The sequence below is a fragment of the Lepidochelys kempii genome, chromosome 2 (genome assembly GCF_965140265.1).
Source record: "Lepidochelys kempii isolate rLepKem1 chromosome 2, rLepKem1.hap2, whole genome shotgun sequence".
NCBI classification, from domain to species: Eukaryota; Metazoa; Chordata; order Testudines; family Cheloniidae; genus Lepidochelys; species Lepidochelys kempii.
In genome coordinates, this window is record NC_133257.1 from 89408862 (window position 1) to 89427554 (window position 18693).

Consider the following 18693-nt stretch of genomic DNA (forward strand, 5'->3'; position numbering starts at 1 on the left):
TGCAAATATTATTCTAGTCAGTGTCCCCATGTAGACAAGCCCTTTATAAGACACAAATGTATTACTATATAAAGAATCTGGTACACCACCCCCTACTTCTAGTCCAATTTCCCTTGGCAACAAGCTGAATGAGGTTCTTAAGGCAAGAGTCTACCAAACATCGTATTTTTAAAAAAGAGGGGGGGGTGCCCAAAAAGGAGTCAAGGCAAAAGCAGAAGATAGCTTGAACATCACAAAAGTGCATGAATATATAATCAGAATTTTTTTTTTAAAAATCCAGATATTTAGCATCTGTTTATCGTCACCACCATGTTAACATACAAATGTTCTTATACATTTAACATAAAGAGCAGAATTATCAGAGACATAGATGAACACGATTTGTTGGGGAAGAGTCAACATGGTTTTTGTAAAGGGAAATTATGCCTCACCAATCTACTAGAATTCTTTGAGGGGATCAACAAGCATGTGGACAAGGGGGATCCAGTGGATGTAGCATACTTCGATTTTCAGAAAATCTTTGACAAGGTCCCTCACCAAAGGCTCTTAAGCAAAGTAAGCTGTCCTGGGATAAGAGGGAAGGTCTCTCCTGGATCGCTAACTGGTTAAAAGATAGGAAACAAAGATTAGGAATGGAGAGAGGTAAATAGTAGTGTCCCCCAGGGGTCTTTACTGGGACCAGTGCTGTTCAACATATTCATAAATGGTCTGAAAAAGGGGGTAAACTTGAGGTGGCAACATTTGTAGGTGATACAAAACTACTCAAGATAGTTAAGTCCAAAGCAGATTGCCAAGAGTTACAAAGGGATCTTACAAAACTGGCTGACTGGGCAACAAAATGGCAGATGAAATTCAATGTTGATACATGCAAAGTAATGCACATTGGAAAATATCGTATAAAATCATGGAATCTAAATTAGCTGTTACCACTCAAGAAAGAGAACTTGGAGTCACCGTGGACAGTTCTCTGAAAACATCCATTTAATGTGCAGCAGCAGTCAAAAAAGTGAACAGAATGTTGGGAATCATTAGGAAAGGGACAGATGATAAAAAGAAAATATCATATTGCCTCTATATAAATCCATGGTATGCCCACATCTTGAATACTGCATGCAGAAACCAAGCACCACTTATAGAAGTTGTAACAGAACATTGCATCCACAATAGCTGTCCTGTTTCAGATGTATACCAAGCACCATGTCCACACATAACACATCCTAAGCCATTGCAAAAGAACTGTGTTGTGGTGGTCCCTGCACAGTTCCCCATCTTCTCCCTGTGCTATTTTTTTCCTGAAAGATGTAAGTGCTTACATTTGACAAGTGAAACAAGAAGGGCTAAGGAAAACTGAAATCTCAATGAAACATCATATACCCAGAGTGCAGAATTTCCTCTGAGTAGTGGGAGAGGTATTGTGGGACAGTACTGGGAGGGATACTTCCAATGCCAGCACTTTCTGTCCACATTAGTACTACAACCATCCAAAATGACCAAATGCTTTGCTTTGAAGAGCAAATTAAAACTATGCTGACATCACCTGAGCACCACTGGAGAGACAACAGGATTTAGTAGGCAGAGCTGGATTAGGAGTCAGCCAGGAACAGAAACCAGATCTCCTCTGTCACTGACCTGTTGTGTGACCTTAGCCAAGTTACTTCACCTCTCTACCTGTTTCCCTCCACTATTTGTCTGTTTTGTTTCTTTTACTTATATTATAAACTCTTCAGGAGCAGGATCTCTCTATATATATATCTCTGTACAGCACCTAAAGGTATGCTGGGATTCTCTTTAAAATGTCCCGTATATCCATGTCTTACAACAAGGACTTAACACTGTTAGCAGCCATAGTTATTAACTAATCTTTAACCATGCTATGTGTTGAAACAAACTACATTTAGAGACAACCAGTTATCTAACTGGTTATAAACTTGAGGTTAAAAAGCTGGACTATGGATAGTATGCAGTGTAGTTGTGGCCGTGTTGGTCCCAGGATATTAGAGACACAAGGTGGGTTAGATAGTATCTTCTATCTTTTAAGTTGGTCCAGTAAAAGACATAACCTCATCTACATTGTCTCTGTACTATAGATAGGACAGAAGGCCATGTAACCGTTAAAAACATAAAAATAAATAACTCACCATAACCAACGATCAGAAGTTACTTAATTTTTCAACTCACTCCTATCTCTTACTATCTTGATTTGAAAATGACTTTCAAAAAACATTTTGACCATATCTGGGCATAAGACCATGTTTGCCAAACCCACTCTGACTGCTCACCGCCACATTTTTTTGAGATACACAAAAATGGCTCTACTACAGTAGACTTTTTTGTAGCACAGACACAACTAAATTTAATTTATCCACACCTGTTATGTACTCCACCTTACAAAATAGCTTCTCATGAAGATTCAGAGAGCACATTGTATAATGGTAACTCAGGAACCAGAAGGCAGGTGTTCCAGGGTGTGCAATGTCTTTCTAATTTCCAAAGCTATGCAACATACAACAGTAAAGTATATCAGGACTTCTGACAATGTTATTTGAAACTAACCTTTACATCTGTCATTTTCCATTCTGTATCCCAATAGCATTCTCTTGGTCTACCGTGCCCTTACAAATTAACTGATCATCATATTTAAATAATAGGGAGATCTTGTTTGTTAAGTAGACTGTTGTTGTTATGATATATAAAGCTAGAAAGATAGACAGATATAAATATATATTGTATGTATAGCTATCTCACATAATACACCGAAGAGACCAATTTCACCTCCTGGCCAGCCTGATCCAGATGCCTTTCATTGTTTTAGATACTGGTCGCATTACCAAAATGGGCAAGAAGATTTTCTAGGGAACACATGAATTTTCCACCAAATTAGACTACAGTAGAGCCAAATGAAAGGCAAATGCAACCTCAACACCTGTTGTTGATGTTAATATTGGCAGTAAGTTGCTAAGAATAAGATTGTGATTGCTTTGTAATTTTACTAAGCAAAATTACAAAATAAAAGGGAGCATAAAAGGGACCACTTATAAACAATCTTGAATAAATTCCAAACCACAGTAATCTATGCATTCCTGGTCTCTATACCTAGGAACAGAGCCATATCCTATAAAATACAGCTGCCGATCTGCTTTGCAACACAAATGACTATGAAAGTATCACCTCAATGCTCCTGATGCCCCAAATAATCAAGTTCAAAATCTTTATCCTGATATCCAAAGTCCTTCAAGGGACCGGCTCTAGCTAGTTTGAAGATCACTCCTTCTTGCACTCATAACGTCCTATATTCTGTTCAAAGAGTAAGGGCTTATCTGCACTTGAAATGCTACAGCAGCGCAGATCCAGCATTGGAGCTGTGTTGCTGTAGTGCTTTAGTGTAGACACTACCTACAGCAATAGGAAGAATCTCCCACCAGCATAGGTAATCCACTTCTCTGAGAGAACGCAGCTAGGTCAACAGAGGAATTCTTCCATTGTCCTAGCGCTGTCTACACTGGGGGTTAGGTTGTCTTAACTATCTCACTCAGGGGTTTGGAATTTTCATACCCCTGAGCAACGCAGCTGGGCCAACCTAAGTTTAGCGTAGACTAGGCCTAAACTCTGACCAATAGGACGAGACTTGTGAATGCATGAACTGCCACTTAAGATGAATTTAGCCTACAGTATTCACTCTTACAAAAGACAGAAGTGGTCAAGGCCATTACCACTTTCAGAATTAAATGCAGAACTCAATTCTTTGATTTACCTCTACCTTAATAAGGTTTCCCCTGTAACCCTCTTCCCTCACACACAAACTAAAGAAGTTACCTATCCTAGAGCCTGGAGAGGAAGCAAATATTGTTATTTCTATTTTTAACTATATGGGAGATGCTTGCATACTATAGTGACAGGGACCACAAAAGCACCTAAATGGATACATTTACCAGGGGAGGACAGTCACGTCACCCAATAATTTCAAACAATCTGGAATAACTTCCATATAGAAATTAATTGCGTTAATGGTGACATTGTTTTGGTATCTGACCTTACCGTATCTGCTAAGCCTGAGGGTCCAGAAATCTGGAGGTTTTATGCAAATTATAGTATGCCTTAACTGAGTAGTAATGAATATATATCACTCCACTTGCTTTTATTTATAAAGAAAAAAACATTTACCACTTCTCTCAGCCCTCACCACAATATTAGCTGTTCTGCTGCAGAGACAGGCGCGCTATAAAAGTCAGTAAAAAAAATGTATAAGATATTTTGGTGCCTGTTTTGGCCTAGTGAAATTGAAGCAAAAGATGAATTTACACACTTGAGCTTAAGGCACCATGGTCATGAGGGAAAATGCACTGTCCAGTGTTCCCTCTAAGCTACGCAGATGCATGGCCACCCAAGAGTCAATCAAGTGCAGCACACTTGATTAGTAGAGCCGCGCACATCCAGTGACTTATGTTCAGGTGCCCCCGGCTGCTCTGCTGCCGCATTACTCCTGCCCTCTGCCTTGTAGCACCTGGCTAGTTGCTCCCGGGACCGTCCTGCTCGCTGTGCAGAGCCAAGGGGGGTGCTGATATCAGGGTGTCCCCCTGCCCGCTGCCCACGTATCCCATCTCCACAGAGCAGGGGAGGGCAGACAGGGCTCAAGAGCAGGACGGAGCAACTGAAGGAGTCTTCAGACTGGTGAGTGCCTCTCTGCTTAAAGAGACATGGCAGTCTCATACACTTTCCCAGCAGCCAGTACACACACACAGTTCCCAACACACACTTCTTGGTACTTCCTGCAATGTACATATATTCTCTGTAATTTTATTCTTTCAAAATGCTGTTATTTTAGTTTTTTGACTGGTCTATGCATTTCATAATTTTATTTCTCTCTTTGTGCTTAAATTTTATTCTTTGAATAGTGAATTGTAAACTGCCTTCCCTGTCCTGGCTGGAGTAGTTATCCCTATGGTCATTTTCTTTTAATACGCGCACACACATCAATCTCTCTCTCTCTCGATTTTATGTTTTTTGTTTCTACTGGTGGTGCACATCACCTTGATATTGATGCACATAACAATATTCATTCCGCACATGGATGGAAAAAACTTTGAGAGAATATTGACACTGTCCCACCCAAACCAAGTTAAAAAAACCATGTTAACTCCATTCATGTTACACACCCCAAAGTAGCAGAAACCGGATACTCCTGGTTCCTTTAGGGTGATACACTCTCTCTGGGAGCTGTGAGTCACAAGGCCCTGCTGTGTCACTAGCCATACGTTGCTCCTCCCAACAGCTCGTACAAAGTCCCCACTGCACACAGAGGAAGTCAGGTATGCTATCCCCGCATCCTGTAGTCTCTACTTTTGCCTACTGACAAAGTGGAGGTGAAGCATTCTAGCCACACATGCTCACCCGTTCCCTTCTGACAAGTCTCCCCTCACCCTTATCTGCCTCTTTCCCTCTCTTTCCCGCACTTCTCCTTTTGAGCATTTTCCCTTGGAAGGAAAGTACCTGTTTCCCATAACCAAGGGGTGATCAGCAGCAGCAGGAAACAAGAAAAGGGAGAGAGAAGGAGCCAGTGCCCGCAACTCAGGGGTACTCAGGAGAGGCAAGGTGGGTGTAGCGGTAAAAGAAGCAGATTTGCTTAATGCTGTGGGGCTTGGCATCAGCAGCAGGGAAGGGGTGGAGGCTGGAAAATAATCTCCTCTTTGACCCCCCCTGGTGGGGGGGTTGTGGCATCTGTGTGAAGGACCAAGAAGGGACCTCATTTGCCTGTGTCATACCAAGTACGAGCTATCCCTCTCCCCACAGCTCCTCCTGAACATGGGTCTCAGCCCTGGACTGGAGCAACTCAGTTGAGATCATAAAGACTAGAAGTGTATGAGAAAGGCGCACCTCAGCCTCATTTGCTGGTGATCTTCCCACTCCTCAGAACATTCAGGCGTGCATTCAGGAGCCCAAGAGATGGCAGCCAAAAATTAGAAGACCAAGCAGGTCTGGTCCAAGGAAAACTGGAGACTTAATAAGTATGCCTTTGAGCACTAAAAACCAAATATATTACCAAATGAGCATGACAGTCCTACAAAGCAGTAGCTAGAATTACAGCAGCATTGTGATACTAACTCCGAGTACTACCTTTAGACAGCAACAATGCTAGTACAAATGCTAGCAACATGTTCAAAACATGTACTACTGTCATGCTACCAGAATTACTAGCGACTTAACCTCTGCCTGGCACTCTGTTATTCTCACCTTGAGGGCTGAGTTAGCAGGAACTCTGGTGGCATCAGTGGTTAGTGCTGTAACCACTAGTTAGTGCTACATGTCTAGTGGCAGGTAAAAAGCTTGAGTCCTACCTGTAGTGAAATTAAACTTTAAAAAAAAAAAATTAATTTCCTGACTCCCTGCACACAAACAGCTGCTAAAAGCACCACAGAACTCAAGGACTCCTAGTTAACTCTTCCCCTGTAATGAAACTAATATGGAAGAACCAAGAGGCCTCAGTGCAAGCAGGTCCTACTGATACCATGTGTACCAGAGGGAGTAGCTAAGGGTGAACTCCAATGACTTACCCACATTTAGTGCTTGTATCATGCCAGTTTATAGTGCATATGTGGCATCAATGTGACAGCAGTGATAGAAATGTGACAGAAAGCTGATATCACATTGTTATTATGATTTCACACTCAGGATTCTAATTATGCATCTTTTCAGAACACACACAAACATCATGGGCATAGCAATGAACAAACTAGAAAAAGTTGGCATCATGACAATTTTGATTACAGCTTCTTGTACTGACATGTGAAGCCTTGGATATGTGCACTGGAAAAAAACTGCTTAAGGATGATCTTACAGCAGTGGTGGGCAACCTGCGGCCCACAGCCCACGCTGCTTCCCGTAGCTCCCATTGGCTGGGAACAGCAAACCGCAGCCACGGGTAGCTGCAGGCCATGCAAATGTAAATAAACTGTGTGGCGGCCTGCCAGCAGATTACCCGGATGGGCCACAGGTTGCTCACCACTGTCTTACAGGCTTTTTAGCTACTGGGAGGAGTATTTAAATTTATTTCAATTTACTTCTTATCATTTATGCTATTTGCTTGCTTTTCAGTACTCTGATTAGTGCCATTGTCCAAGCTAGTCTATTTGAATTTCCAAAACACAAAGCAAACATTAATTTAAATAAAAGTCATTATTTCCACTGACTTGTGTTTTCCATGATTGTGCCAGATGCTGGCTTGAAAACCAAAGAGATGGCAGTATTCCACTTATCTAATAGACACACGCAATACAAGTTGCACCAGTGCGAACAAGCCCTTCCAACAGATCACCAACCTGATCTGAAGTGAAAACTACTATTCAGTCTCCATACGCACAGTTGCCAAGTGGCCCAAAGACATCAGTTAGTCCAAGCTTTGATGTGGATACCCATCTACTTGAAACAAAACTAGAAGTACTAACTTAGGGAATGTCTACACTTAAACCATCACTGCGGCACAGTTACAGCTGTGCTGCTGTAGCATTTCAGCATAGACACTACCTACTCCAACAAGAGGAGTTCTCCCATCGGAATAAATAATCCAACTCCCCAAGAAGCAGTAGGTAGGTCAATGGAAGAATCATTTCACTGACCTAGCACTGTCGACACATGGGTTGGATGTTTCACACCCTTGACACACAGCTATGTCAATGTAAGTCCCACAGCGAAGACCAAACCTTATTTTATATAATAGCCACATGGTAAAACTTTCAGGTCACTACTAACAGAGGCTGGATTCAAACTGGGAACTCAGGGGTGAAAAACTCCATTATTGCATTACTAGTATTTTGAGACACTTCCCTTTAATTTAATTATTTTTTTAAAAAATAGACATGCAAACATTAGACTCACATTACTTTTTTTTAATGTAATCTCCCGATGGCCATTCGCCACACTCTAAGCCAGTGTTTCTCAATGACTGGTCCCCGAGATTTCCCTGACACAATATAGAAAGGCAGCAAGTAAACCTACAATTTAGGCCTCATCTATTTGTCTGTATATTTTTAATGAAGTGTGCTCTTACAAGAATAGCAGTTTTCATCTTTGAGCTTTTGAAGAAGATTCTATAGTCTGGGGCCTTATTCTATGTGTACCCATTGTATTTTTCCCCATGTCTATATAGCAACCAGCACTACACCAAAAGTAATCCAAAAGTAGTTTTGCTAGTCTCATTTAAAAGTACTAGAAACATTTCCTTTGACTTATATGTCCATCAATGAATGCCTGGCAGCAGCAAATTTTCCCAGTGTCACCTGCTGTTAAAGACATACTGTCAAGTCTGAGAAATCAAAAACAGAATACTTTTAAAATCGTATATTTAATAGGAATATTATCTGATGTGCAGGTATGACGACATAGGGAAGACACAAACTGCCTAGTAACATGCAAGACCTTGATTAAGTGGACATTTTAAAATTAATTCTGGAGGGACTATAGTATATATCCTCTACAAAATTATTACTTTAAAGATATTCTATATCTGACAGTGTCTTAACACTGTGGAATTTAATTTACCACTAACCCCCAAGCTTTCTCCTGCTGTTTTGTAACAGGACTAATAAGTACTATTTGTTACTCACCTTAAATATATCTACTTTTAATTCCATAATCAATTTATCTATCCATATTCAGTGCAAAGTTATAGTACTTTTTCTTAAAAAAAAAAAAAAAAAAAAAAGACTTCCCAGCTTGGAATCATAACATTTCATGCTTGCTGAACATTTTTCTTCCAGTTCACTGAAAGGGCAAAATTGGACCCACTAATAAGCTGTGATATTTAACTAGTCACCTCCTAATTCACACATGTTCCATCAACACATACTTTCATGTCTCTGAAATCCAACTGAGCTCTTTATATACTCAAGTACTCTTCATCACTCCTTTTTTTTCTGATCACATACTTGCCAGCTTTTATAGACAAAGTTTTTTTAATTGGTCTAATATCAAAGATTTTCAAAAAGTCTAGGTAGTTTTGTTTCCCAGACACCCAGTTAGTTTAGCTCATTTCAAACATACAGACATTTATTAGATTGCCATATCCTTTTATGAAATAACTGTGTTGACCTATAAATTATACCATAGTTTACAACAGGGATAATAATATGTTAACATTTGTCTTCCTTATCCTTGGAACAATTCAGCATATCCAAAACAAGACTGTTTTTAACAGAATTATATGGATGCATTCACATAACAAGCTTTTTATGACCAAGACTGCCTGAGTGCATTCTGGGACTTTTGAAACATGTCCTAGAACCAGTTCTCAGCTTGTTGCTGGAAAGAGGGGCCTTGGGATAATTTAAAAATGAGAGCCACTGCACTGTATGATGGTGTTAACACAACTGTCTGAACTGGGTCAGCTGTTACAATCATGGCTTTCTGTCTTTTCTTGTATAAGCCTTTGTAGATTCCAGTTCACTCACACCTGAGCGTAAAACCCCATCCCAAGTGTTGCAATTAATTCATAAAATTAAGTTTGTAAATTGACTGGAACAGCTGTTGCTTGTGGCTACAAAGCACCACTAGTTCAAAGAATTCCGATCCATGGTTATCTACAATGCCTTTTAACCAATGTATAGCGCAGGGAGCCTGTGTGTTCCCAGTATACCTCTGGTTCACATCAAGGATAATCCCACTACTGAAGTCAACGTTACAACTACTGAAACCTACAGAAGTTAGAATTGTAAAAGACCTTTAAAATAATCTAATCTAGTCCCCTTGACAATACAGAATTGTTTCCTACGTTATGCCGTGTAATCTGGTTTCATCCAGGTTCTTGGTTCTTCTCTAAAAATAATTATCCACTCCTCTCTGATACATCAGAACCACCCTCTTTCCCAGTAAGGTCTTGAATATTTTTATTAGCTGTCTGAATACTTCCTTCAGAATTCTAGGACAGCTCTTGTCTGATCTTTGATTCTTATATCCCCAAGAGTTCTGACACTGTTATTTCTTCTTTTTAAGGCAAGTCCATGATTTTTTTATCTCCCTTTGGAAACAACAGAGCAAAGATTCAAAGTGTGTGTGGTGTGTGAAAGTATATCAATATTCTCCTCTAGCTACCTCGTAAAAGACCTACAATCTCTTTTATCCAACTTTTGTCTTTTGCAGTCAAGAAAGTTGCATTTTTAAAGGGAAAAGTAATACGTCAAATCATTTTAAAAATTCCTTAACTATTCACAGAAATATCCCACACAGATTAAAGGCACATCAATCCGATATCTAGGAATGTTAAATTTAAAAAAAAATAGTTTGTAACAGTTTTTAAGCCTTACAAGAGAGGCTCTCTCTTGAAAAGTAGTTTACTATGAAAAAGCAGAAAGAACACAGGACAAAACGCTGATATATTGTGTTACACAAATATTACCCTGCAGCGACTGTAACACTGAAATTCTGCTTGACTGTTGAAAAAATAATTTAATATAAACATTTCCACTGTTTTAAATTTCTTAAACGCTTATTTTCACCGACCTAGGTACCCCATCCTGAAAGCTGCTCCTTCTGGGCAGGCTCCTGTGCCTGTACGGACTTTACTGAAGTCAATGGGTTTGCCCACAAAGCAGGTTGCAGGATTGAGGCCTAAATCTGAAGGATTTGTTAACCATATAACATGCTAAGTATTCGTTCGTCCCTACCTTAGAGTTAACTTGGTTTTAATGTTTCCAGCTCTACACTTTAACCAGAGTTTTCTAATAGTCACGTCCCAATAGTACTTTCTTACTGTAGATTACTTTTTACATTCTCAAAAACAAAAGGAGTACTTGTGGCACCTTAGAGACTAACACATTTATGCTCAAATAAATTTGTTAGTCTCTAAGGTGCCACAAGTCCTCCTTTTCTTTTTGTGAATACAGACTAACACAGCTGCTACTCTGAAACCTTTTTACATTCTATAGTTCACATATGCTGAAGACACAGCTATTATCATAAACTTCACATCACTGCATTTATTATTGTTTTAAACAAAAACAAAGCATACATCCCGTTACTAATGATGAATTGCATATTGAGGCTTCTTTTATAGTACTACAACACAAGATTAATTATTTTTCAAACACTAAGATTTTTCCCATCCCTTCCAGAGGAAGAGGATTCAAGAAAGAAATGCATATAAGTTAGTTCATTTTCCATGTCTCATATGCAACATCACCACCAAAACAAACCTAACACTGCCTTTTACATGTCTGTTAGGCCCCTTACAGAAAGGCCCTCAGTTTCAACACAGCATCAGTCCTCAGAAATCCTGTTTCTACAGAGCTACAGCCCATCACATAAAGGTACACTCAAACTCTCACTAAGATATGTACAGTGCTGAACACAAAAGCCTAAAAAGCTTAAAATTTGTATGACACATCCAATCAACTGTATGATAGCCCGGTACATCGCATGCCAAGCAACCTTAAAACAAGGGGAAAACACAACCTGCCTGCAAGTATTTTTTTAAAATAATCTGCCTTTGAGTTTATAGTATAACATGCCAAGAAATCTTAGGCAGCAGCACCTGCCAACTACTGCATTCCCCACAACCCATCAGCGCAGCAGCTCCTGCCTGTCCCCGGTCCCCGCTTCCCTACCTCTACGCAGACATTATTAGAGGGAAACTTTGGCCGGCTGGCCAGCCGGCCGGCCACACACACGTGTAGGGACGAAGCAGGAGCAGCTGAGCATGGCCACCTCCTCCTTCTCCCACAATGCAACGTGGGCTTTCACATTTTAAGCTATTTCCTCACAGGATCGAACGCAAGAAGCCAAAAACCCACCGCAAAAAAAAGCTCCCCGCACCCCAGTACGCGGTGCCAGCCCCCGGGGCAGACACTCGCTCCCTACCCGGCCCCGCAGCCCCGTTTCATCCAAGGCCCCGACATGCCCGGAGCTTCCGGCGGCGGCGGCGGCGGCGCGTGTGATGGACCCGCCCCTGGGCTCACCGCCCCTCCGCCCTGCCCCACCGCCCGCCCGGGGCGGCGCAGCCCCTGTGTGGGGCCAGGGAGCCGGCGATACTCACACGCGTCGATCTCCTCCGGCAGGTCCTCCTGGAGCAGCGACAGATCTAGGGGAAAGACACAATGAGACGCCCCCGCCGCCTCGACGCGCCCCCCTCCGGCCCCCTCCCGCCTCCATGCGCGGGGGGGGGGGGCCGCGCGTCGCCCCACAGCCGCCCGCTCCCCGCACACACAAGGGCCGCTGCCCGTGGCCGGGCATAGCCGGGGATGCGGGGCGGCGCCAGGGCCGCCCCGGCGCGCGGGAGGCCGGTTGGGACCTACCCGCCATCTTGCCGTAGGCCCCCCCCGCCCGGTGCTACATGGAAGCCGCCGCGGCAGGAGCAGGGCAGGCGCCGTACGGCCCGGGCCCGCTGGCGGCGTCTCCGAGTGTCCCCGAGAGAGACTCGCAGGCAGCGAGCGAGCGAGCGAGGGAGGGGTCTGAGCCGGACACGCCGCTCCCGCCTCCGCCAGGGAGAGTCACACAAGCGCGGCCCTCCCCGCCCCTCGCTGCTGACTGACTCACGGAGCCGCCTCCAGGGCAGCGGCCGGGGACCCGCCCGGCCCCACAGGGGGCAGCCAGGGCACGCACCCTGCCCCGGCACTGCCCCCCGGGCGCGGGGACTATTTCACACCTGGCCCTGCCTCTGCACTTCTTCTCCAGCCCAACGGCCGCCTGGCCCGGGCCCTGCGCCCCGGCCCTGCCCCCCACCCCCCGCAACCCCGCCCGCTGGGCCCTGGCACCGGGCCTCCTCCTGCCAACCCCCCACCCTGCGCGCCCCGGCCCTGCCCCCCACCCCCCGCAACCCCGCCCGCTGGGCCCTGGCACCGGGCCTCCTCCTGCCAACCCCCGGCCCTGCCCCCCACCCCCTGCAACCCCGCCCGCTGGGCCCTGGCACCGGGCCTCCTCCTGCCAACCCCCCACCCTGCGCGCCCCGGCCCTGCCCCCCACCCCCCGCAACCCCGCCCGCTGGGCCCTGGCACCGGGCCTCCTTCTGCCAACCCCACACACTGCGCGCCCCGGCACTGCCCCCCACCCCCTGCAACCCCGCCCGCTGGGCCCGGGCACCGGGCCTCCTCCTGCCAACCCCCCACCCTGCGCGCCCCAGCACTGCCCCCCACCCCCTGCAACCCCGCCCGCTGGGCCCTGGCACCGGGCCTCCTTCTGCCAACCCCACACACTGCGCGCCCCGGCACTGCCCCCCACCCCCTGCAACCCCGCCCGCTGGGCCCTGGCACCGGGCCTCCTTCTGCCAACCCCACACACTGCGCGCCCCGGCCCTGCCCCCCACCCCCTGCAACCCCGCCCGCTGGGCCCTGGCACCGGGCCTCCTCCTGCCAACCCCCCACCCTGCGCGCCCCGGCCCTGCCCCCCACCCCCCGCAACCCCGCCCGCTGGGCCCTGGCACCGGGCCTCCTCCTGCCAACCCCCCACCCTGCGCGCCCCGGCCCTGCCCCCCACCCCCTGCAACCCCGCCCGCTGGGCCCTGGCACCGGGCCTCCTCCTGCCAACCCCACACACTGCGCCCCCTGGCCCTGCCCCCCACCCCCTGCAACCCCGCCCGCTGGGCCCTGGCACCGGGCCTCCTTCTGCCAACCCCCCACCCTGCGCGCCCCGGCACTGCCCCCCACCCCCTGCAACCCCGCCCGCTGGGCCCTGGCACCGGGCCTCCTCCTGCCAACCCCCCACCCTGCGCGCCCCAGCACTGCCCCCCACCCCCTGCAACCCCGCCCGCTGGGCCCTGGCACCGGGCCTCCTTCTGCCAACCCCCCACCCTGCGTGCCCCGGCACTGCCCCCCACCCCCTGCAACCCCGCCCGCTGGGCCCTGGCACCGGGCCTCCTCCTGCCAACCCCCCACCCTGCGCGCCCCGGCACTGCCCCCCACCCCCTGCAACCCCGCCCGCTGGGCCCTGGCACCGGGCCTCCTTCTGCCAACCCCCCACCCTGCGCGCCCCGGCACTGCCCCCCACCCCCTGCAACCCCGCCCGCTGGGCCCGGGCACCGGGCCTCCTTCTGCCAACCCCCCACCCTGCGCGCCCCGGCACTGCCCCCCACCCCCTGCAACCCCGCCCGCTGGGCCCTGGCACCGGGCCTCCTCCTGCCAACCCCACACACTGCGCCCCCTGGCACTGCCCCCCACCCCCTGCAACCCCGCCCGCTGGGCCCTGGCACCGGGCCTCCTTCTGCCAACCCCACACACTGCGCGCCCCGGCACTGCCCCCCACCCCCTGCAACCCCGCCCGCTGGGCCCTGGCACTGTGCCTCCTTCTGCCAACCCCACACACTGTGCACCCTGGCGATACACCATACTCACTTCCTTCCCCCAACCCTGCACGCTTGGCCCTGGCACAGTGCCTCTTTCTGGCAACCCCACATACCGCACCCTGGCACTTCCTTCCCCCAACCCCGCATGCTGAGCCCTGGATCTTCCCCACCCCTGCACCCTGTGCCTCTTTCTGCCAACCCCACACACTGCCCCCTGGCACTTCCTTCCCCCAACCCCGCACACTGGGCCCTGGCACTGTGCCTCCTTCTGCCAACCGAACATGCTGGGCTCTGGCACTTCCCTAGCCCCACACACTGTGCCTTCCTCCTCCAACCCCCCACGCTGTCCCCTGCTCTGGCACTTCCTTCCCCCAGCCCTGTGCCCTGGCACTTCCCCCAAACCCCACACACTAGGCCCTGACACTTCCCCAACCCTGCACACTGCCCTAGCGCTGTGCCTCCTTCCCCTCCTCCCCACAACCTGCACCCGGGCACTTCCTTCCCCCAACTCTGCACACTGAGCCCTGGCACTGAGTCTCCTTGTCCCCCACCCCACACGCTGGGCCCTGGCACTTCCCCAGCCCCACACACTGTGCCTCCTTCCCCCAACCCCACACACTGCCCCCTGTTCTGGCACTTCCTTCCCCCAGCCCTGGCACTTCCACCAAACCCCACACACTAGGCCCTGACACTTCCCCAACCCTGCACACTGCCCTGGCACTGCACCTCCTTCCCTCCCCACGAGCTGCACCCTGGCACTTCCTTCCCCCAACTATACACGCTGAGCCCTGGCGCTGTGTCTCCTTGTCCCCGACCCCACACGCTGCGCCCTGGCACTTCCTTCCCCCAAGCCCCGCACACTGTGCCCTGGCGCTGTTGGCTGGCATTTCCAACCCCCATGCTGGACCCTGGCACTTCCTTATCCCAACCCCACATGCTGGGCCCTGGCGTGGTGCCCCTTTCCTTCAACCCTGCACCTTTGGCCTGGTGCTGCACCTCCTTCCCTCAACCCTGCACACTGGGCCCTGGCTCTGCATCCCCCACAGCCCTGCACACTGGGATTTGGCAGTGCACCCACTCACCCAATCCTGCACGCTGGGCCCTGGGCACTGCACTTTTACCCCAGACCAACACACACTTGGGACTACTTCCTGTTACTTGGCTCTGACATGAATTTCCCCTAAGCTGGTACTGCAGTGTTGCTCCCTCCCCACATACTTGGTGCTGACATCCTTTCCCCTTTGCTTGATACTATTGCTGCCCCCTTCACCACCCACACACTTATTTGGCACTGGATTTATTTCCCTGTTGTTTAGCTTTGATACGATTGCCCATCAGCACTGCCACTATTGTCTTACTTGGCATCTGTACTTATATGGAAGCCTCTTCCCTATCCTTCCAATCACTTTTCTGGACCTTCACTCTGTCTGCCAATGTCATAGTGGTTTTAAAAAAAAAGAAAAAGAAGAAGTGGGTAACCTAAACTCCATGTTCCCCAAATGAGCAGTGGGTAAACTGTATACCCTCAGTTACACTACTCGTTCCTGCAGAGTGCTGTTTGAGTGGAGATAACCAAAACCAAATTCACTGTTCGAGGTTAGGTTGCATCATAGGTTTTTAGAATACTACAGCATGCTCCAGAGGGTGACACAAAAATGCCAGAATTGGACTTTGTGATGTCATTCCACAAAGAGGGATCTTCCAGAGGTGTCACAGTGCAGCAAGGAGGAGATTTGCTGACTCATTCATACTTTAATCCAGGGTTTCTCAAATGCTGCCACTGTGCCTGCTCAGAGCCACCAGGGGCTTTTCTTGTGGCCACACCTTCCTGGGTGATGATGGGGGGAGGGGGGACAAAGCAGCTGCACCTCCCCCAGGGCTATCACCGGGGTGGGTCCAGGCCCCCTTCTGGAGCCACAAACACTGTAGGGGCAGGTAGGGTGACCAGACAGCAAGTGTAAAAAATCGGGACAGGAGCCTATATAAGAAAAAGACCCCAAAATCGAGACTGTCCCTATAAAATCAGGACATCTGGTCACCCTAGGGGCAGGCAACCAGTACGAGTTCCCCACCTTCCCCAGGAAGGTGGGGACTGGGCTTCAGCCATGAGGTGGTGGCAGGCTCTGGCCATGTGGCAGCGGGCTCTAGCCTCAGGGCTTCAGGCTCCAGCCCTAGGGCTCACTCCCACCCCCCATTGCCGCTAGCCCTCTCCGCCTTCCTCCCCACCTCCTCATCTAAGGCTTAATTTGTCTCCCAGCTTGCCAGGACTGAGTAAATCTGCTGTGAAAAGTGAATTTGTATATTTATTAATATCACTTTTCACAGTAGCAGATTCACTAGCTAGCAAGTCTAAACAAAAAACAAAAAACCACCACCAACAACCAAAAAAAGCAAAACATAAAACACCTTATTTGTGTTTCTGTATAGGTCCCATAAAGAATAGAGACGACTGTATGTTATTTTTATTATTGAGTGTGCAAAAAAACCTATGTAAATAAATTACAATGATTTGGACATAATTAACTTTAGGAAAAAAGTATATGTGCTGTGGCAAAATACCTTGTTTGCCTCAGTAGGCTCAGTCCTTTTTAGCCTTGGAGACTCAGGTTTGGGGCAAGGCGAATCCTTATAGGTGGCACAGGGTCCTGCTACTCCTCTCCTCAGTCAGTCCCTTGTGCTTATGTAACCCTTCTGCCCGTCAGAGTTGGCAGCAACAAGGGCCGGGTTCAATATCTAGGGGATCGAGCCCCCACCCAGTGACCTGGGACAAATATATACCACCCACACTGGGCGCCTCCAAGAGGCAATACTTCCCCTCTCGCAAACACATAGTCTGAGTGTAGCAAAAAGCCTTTTAATAACAGAGAGAAACAATGTGGCATTATGTTGGGGAAACACTACCAACAGGATTCATAACACAATCCATGAGCAAAAAACCCACCCCAAGCAAATTGGGGCATGCCCTTTCCTTTTTGTTCTTGAGTCCAGAAACCCCAAATCACCCAAAGTCCCAAAAGTCCAACGTCTCATGGAGAAAGTTGTGGGAGACATTTTTGGGGGCTCGTCCGGGATCCCTGGGTCAGTACCCCTCGCAAGCACCTGTTGAGTGATCCACTACATTGGGAAGCAATTTATATTTTGTTTGTTTGTGCTTATATTTTGAGGAAATTACTGTTTGTATAATGGCTAATATGTCAGATTTGTTGGGCCCTGGCTTAGCAGCTTCTAGCTCAGAGGCTACAGCCTCGGCTGATGATTGGACAAAAGCTCTGGGGCAAACATTGGAAAAGGTTGTGCTGTCCCATGCTGCGTCAAACTCTTGTCGTAAGTTAAGATTATTTGCTGGGGAGGAGGAGTTTGAACCCTGGTTAGAGCATACCACTGAAATGCTGCAAGAGTGGGCCGTACCACTTCGCAGAAAAGTGAAGATGCCTCGTAGAGAACCTTGGCGGCCCAGCATTAGATGTGATTCGCACCCTGAAGCTCATTGACCCCGGGGTCAGTGTGAAGGACTGCCTAGAGGCCCTCGAACACACCTTTGGGAGCGTAGAGGGCCCTGAAGACAGCTACTGTAAGTTCCTTAATTCCCGACAACAAAAGGGCGAGAAGGCTTCAGCCTACATACAGAGACTGGAGAGACTGCTTCAGAGAGCTGTCATGAGGGAAGCAGTGACTGCTGAGCAGATGCATCAGACCAGACTGGCTCAAATTGTAAGAGGAACTCAGTATCAGAACCCGATTCTACTTCATCTCCAGCTAAGAGAACGACAGGAACATCCCGCAAGTTACTCCCAGCTGATAAAAGAGGTCAGAGAGGAGGAAGAAAGGCAGGCTACCAGTGAGTTTTGGGAAGCCCAAACATCGGATCCAGCCAGCACAACACCACTGCAAACGGCCAGTGTACTGATGGTGAGCACCAGAGAGGAACTTGCCCAACAAATGCAGGTCCTGACGGAATGGATAGCTGAGCTGCAAAGTACCGTTGACCGAGTTAAGACTTCCAGGAATAAGAAGCCTCAAACTGTGGCGATTGAGAAGCTCGCGCTTAGAGCCACCATCCCACCCACGCGAAGGGGGAAAGGTCAATTCTTCTGCTACCGATGTGGTCAGGATGGACACAGTGCTGCCAAGTGCCGTAATGAAGAAAACCCCTCCTTAGTGTATGGAAAGCTGAGGATCAGTTGGGAGAGATCTGGTAGCTGCCAGAGGGTCTGGGGATGGGGACCCCCCAGGTCTGCAGGATTTGAAGATTCCCCCAGAAAAGACTGTCCAGCTGGGATCCCCGCAGGACTGATAGGGCCTCGAGCAGAGGTCACGGTGAGGATTGAAGGGGTGGAGTGTAAAGCAGTGCTTGACACTGGATCTCAAGTGACTGTTATATTTCAGTCATTCTACCAACAGATGCTTAGGCACCTGCCTATACAGCCACTGAC

General features: G+C 48.3%; 1 protein-coding gene across 11 annotated transcripts in view; it reads right to left on the minus strand.

The window, feature by feature from the left end:
- Nucleotides 1-12569, minus strand: part of PPP4R1 (protein phosphatase 4 regulatory subunit 1) — a 90129-nt gene extending 77560 nt beyond the window's left edge. For 2 of the 11 annotated variants that reach the window (XM_073331581.1, XM_073331582.1), the window contains exons 1-2: nt 12279-12514; nt 12020-12064 (exon numbers count right to left, since the gene is read on the minus strand). In XM_073331581.1, coding sequence (XP_073187682.1) covers nt 12020-12064; nt 12279-12285 — 52 coding nt within the window. In that variant the 5' untranslated portion in view covers nt 12286-12514. Of the gene's footprint in view, nt 1-12019; nt 12065-12278 lie in introns of those variants that run through there. The other 9 variants (XM_073331586.1, XM_073331584.1, XR_012157257.1 and 6 more) reach the window with 8 other exon arrangements.
- Between the last annotated feature and the right edge of the window lie 6124 nt (nt 12570-18693).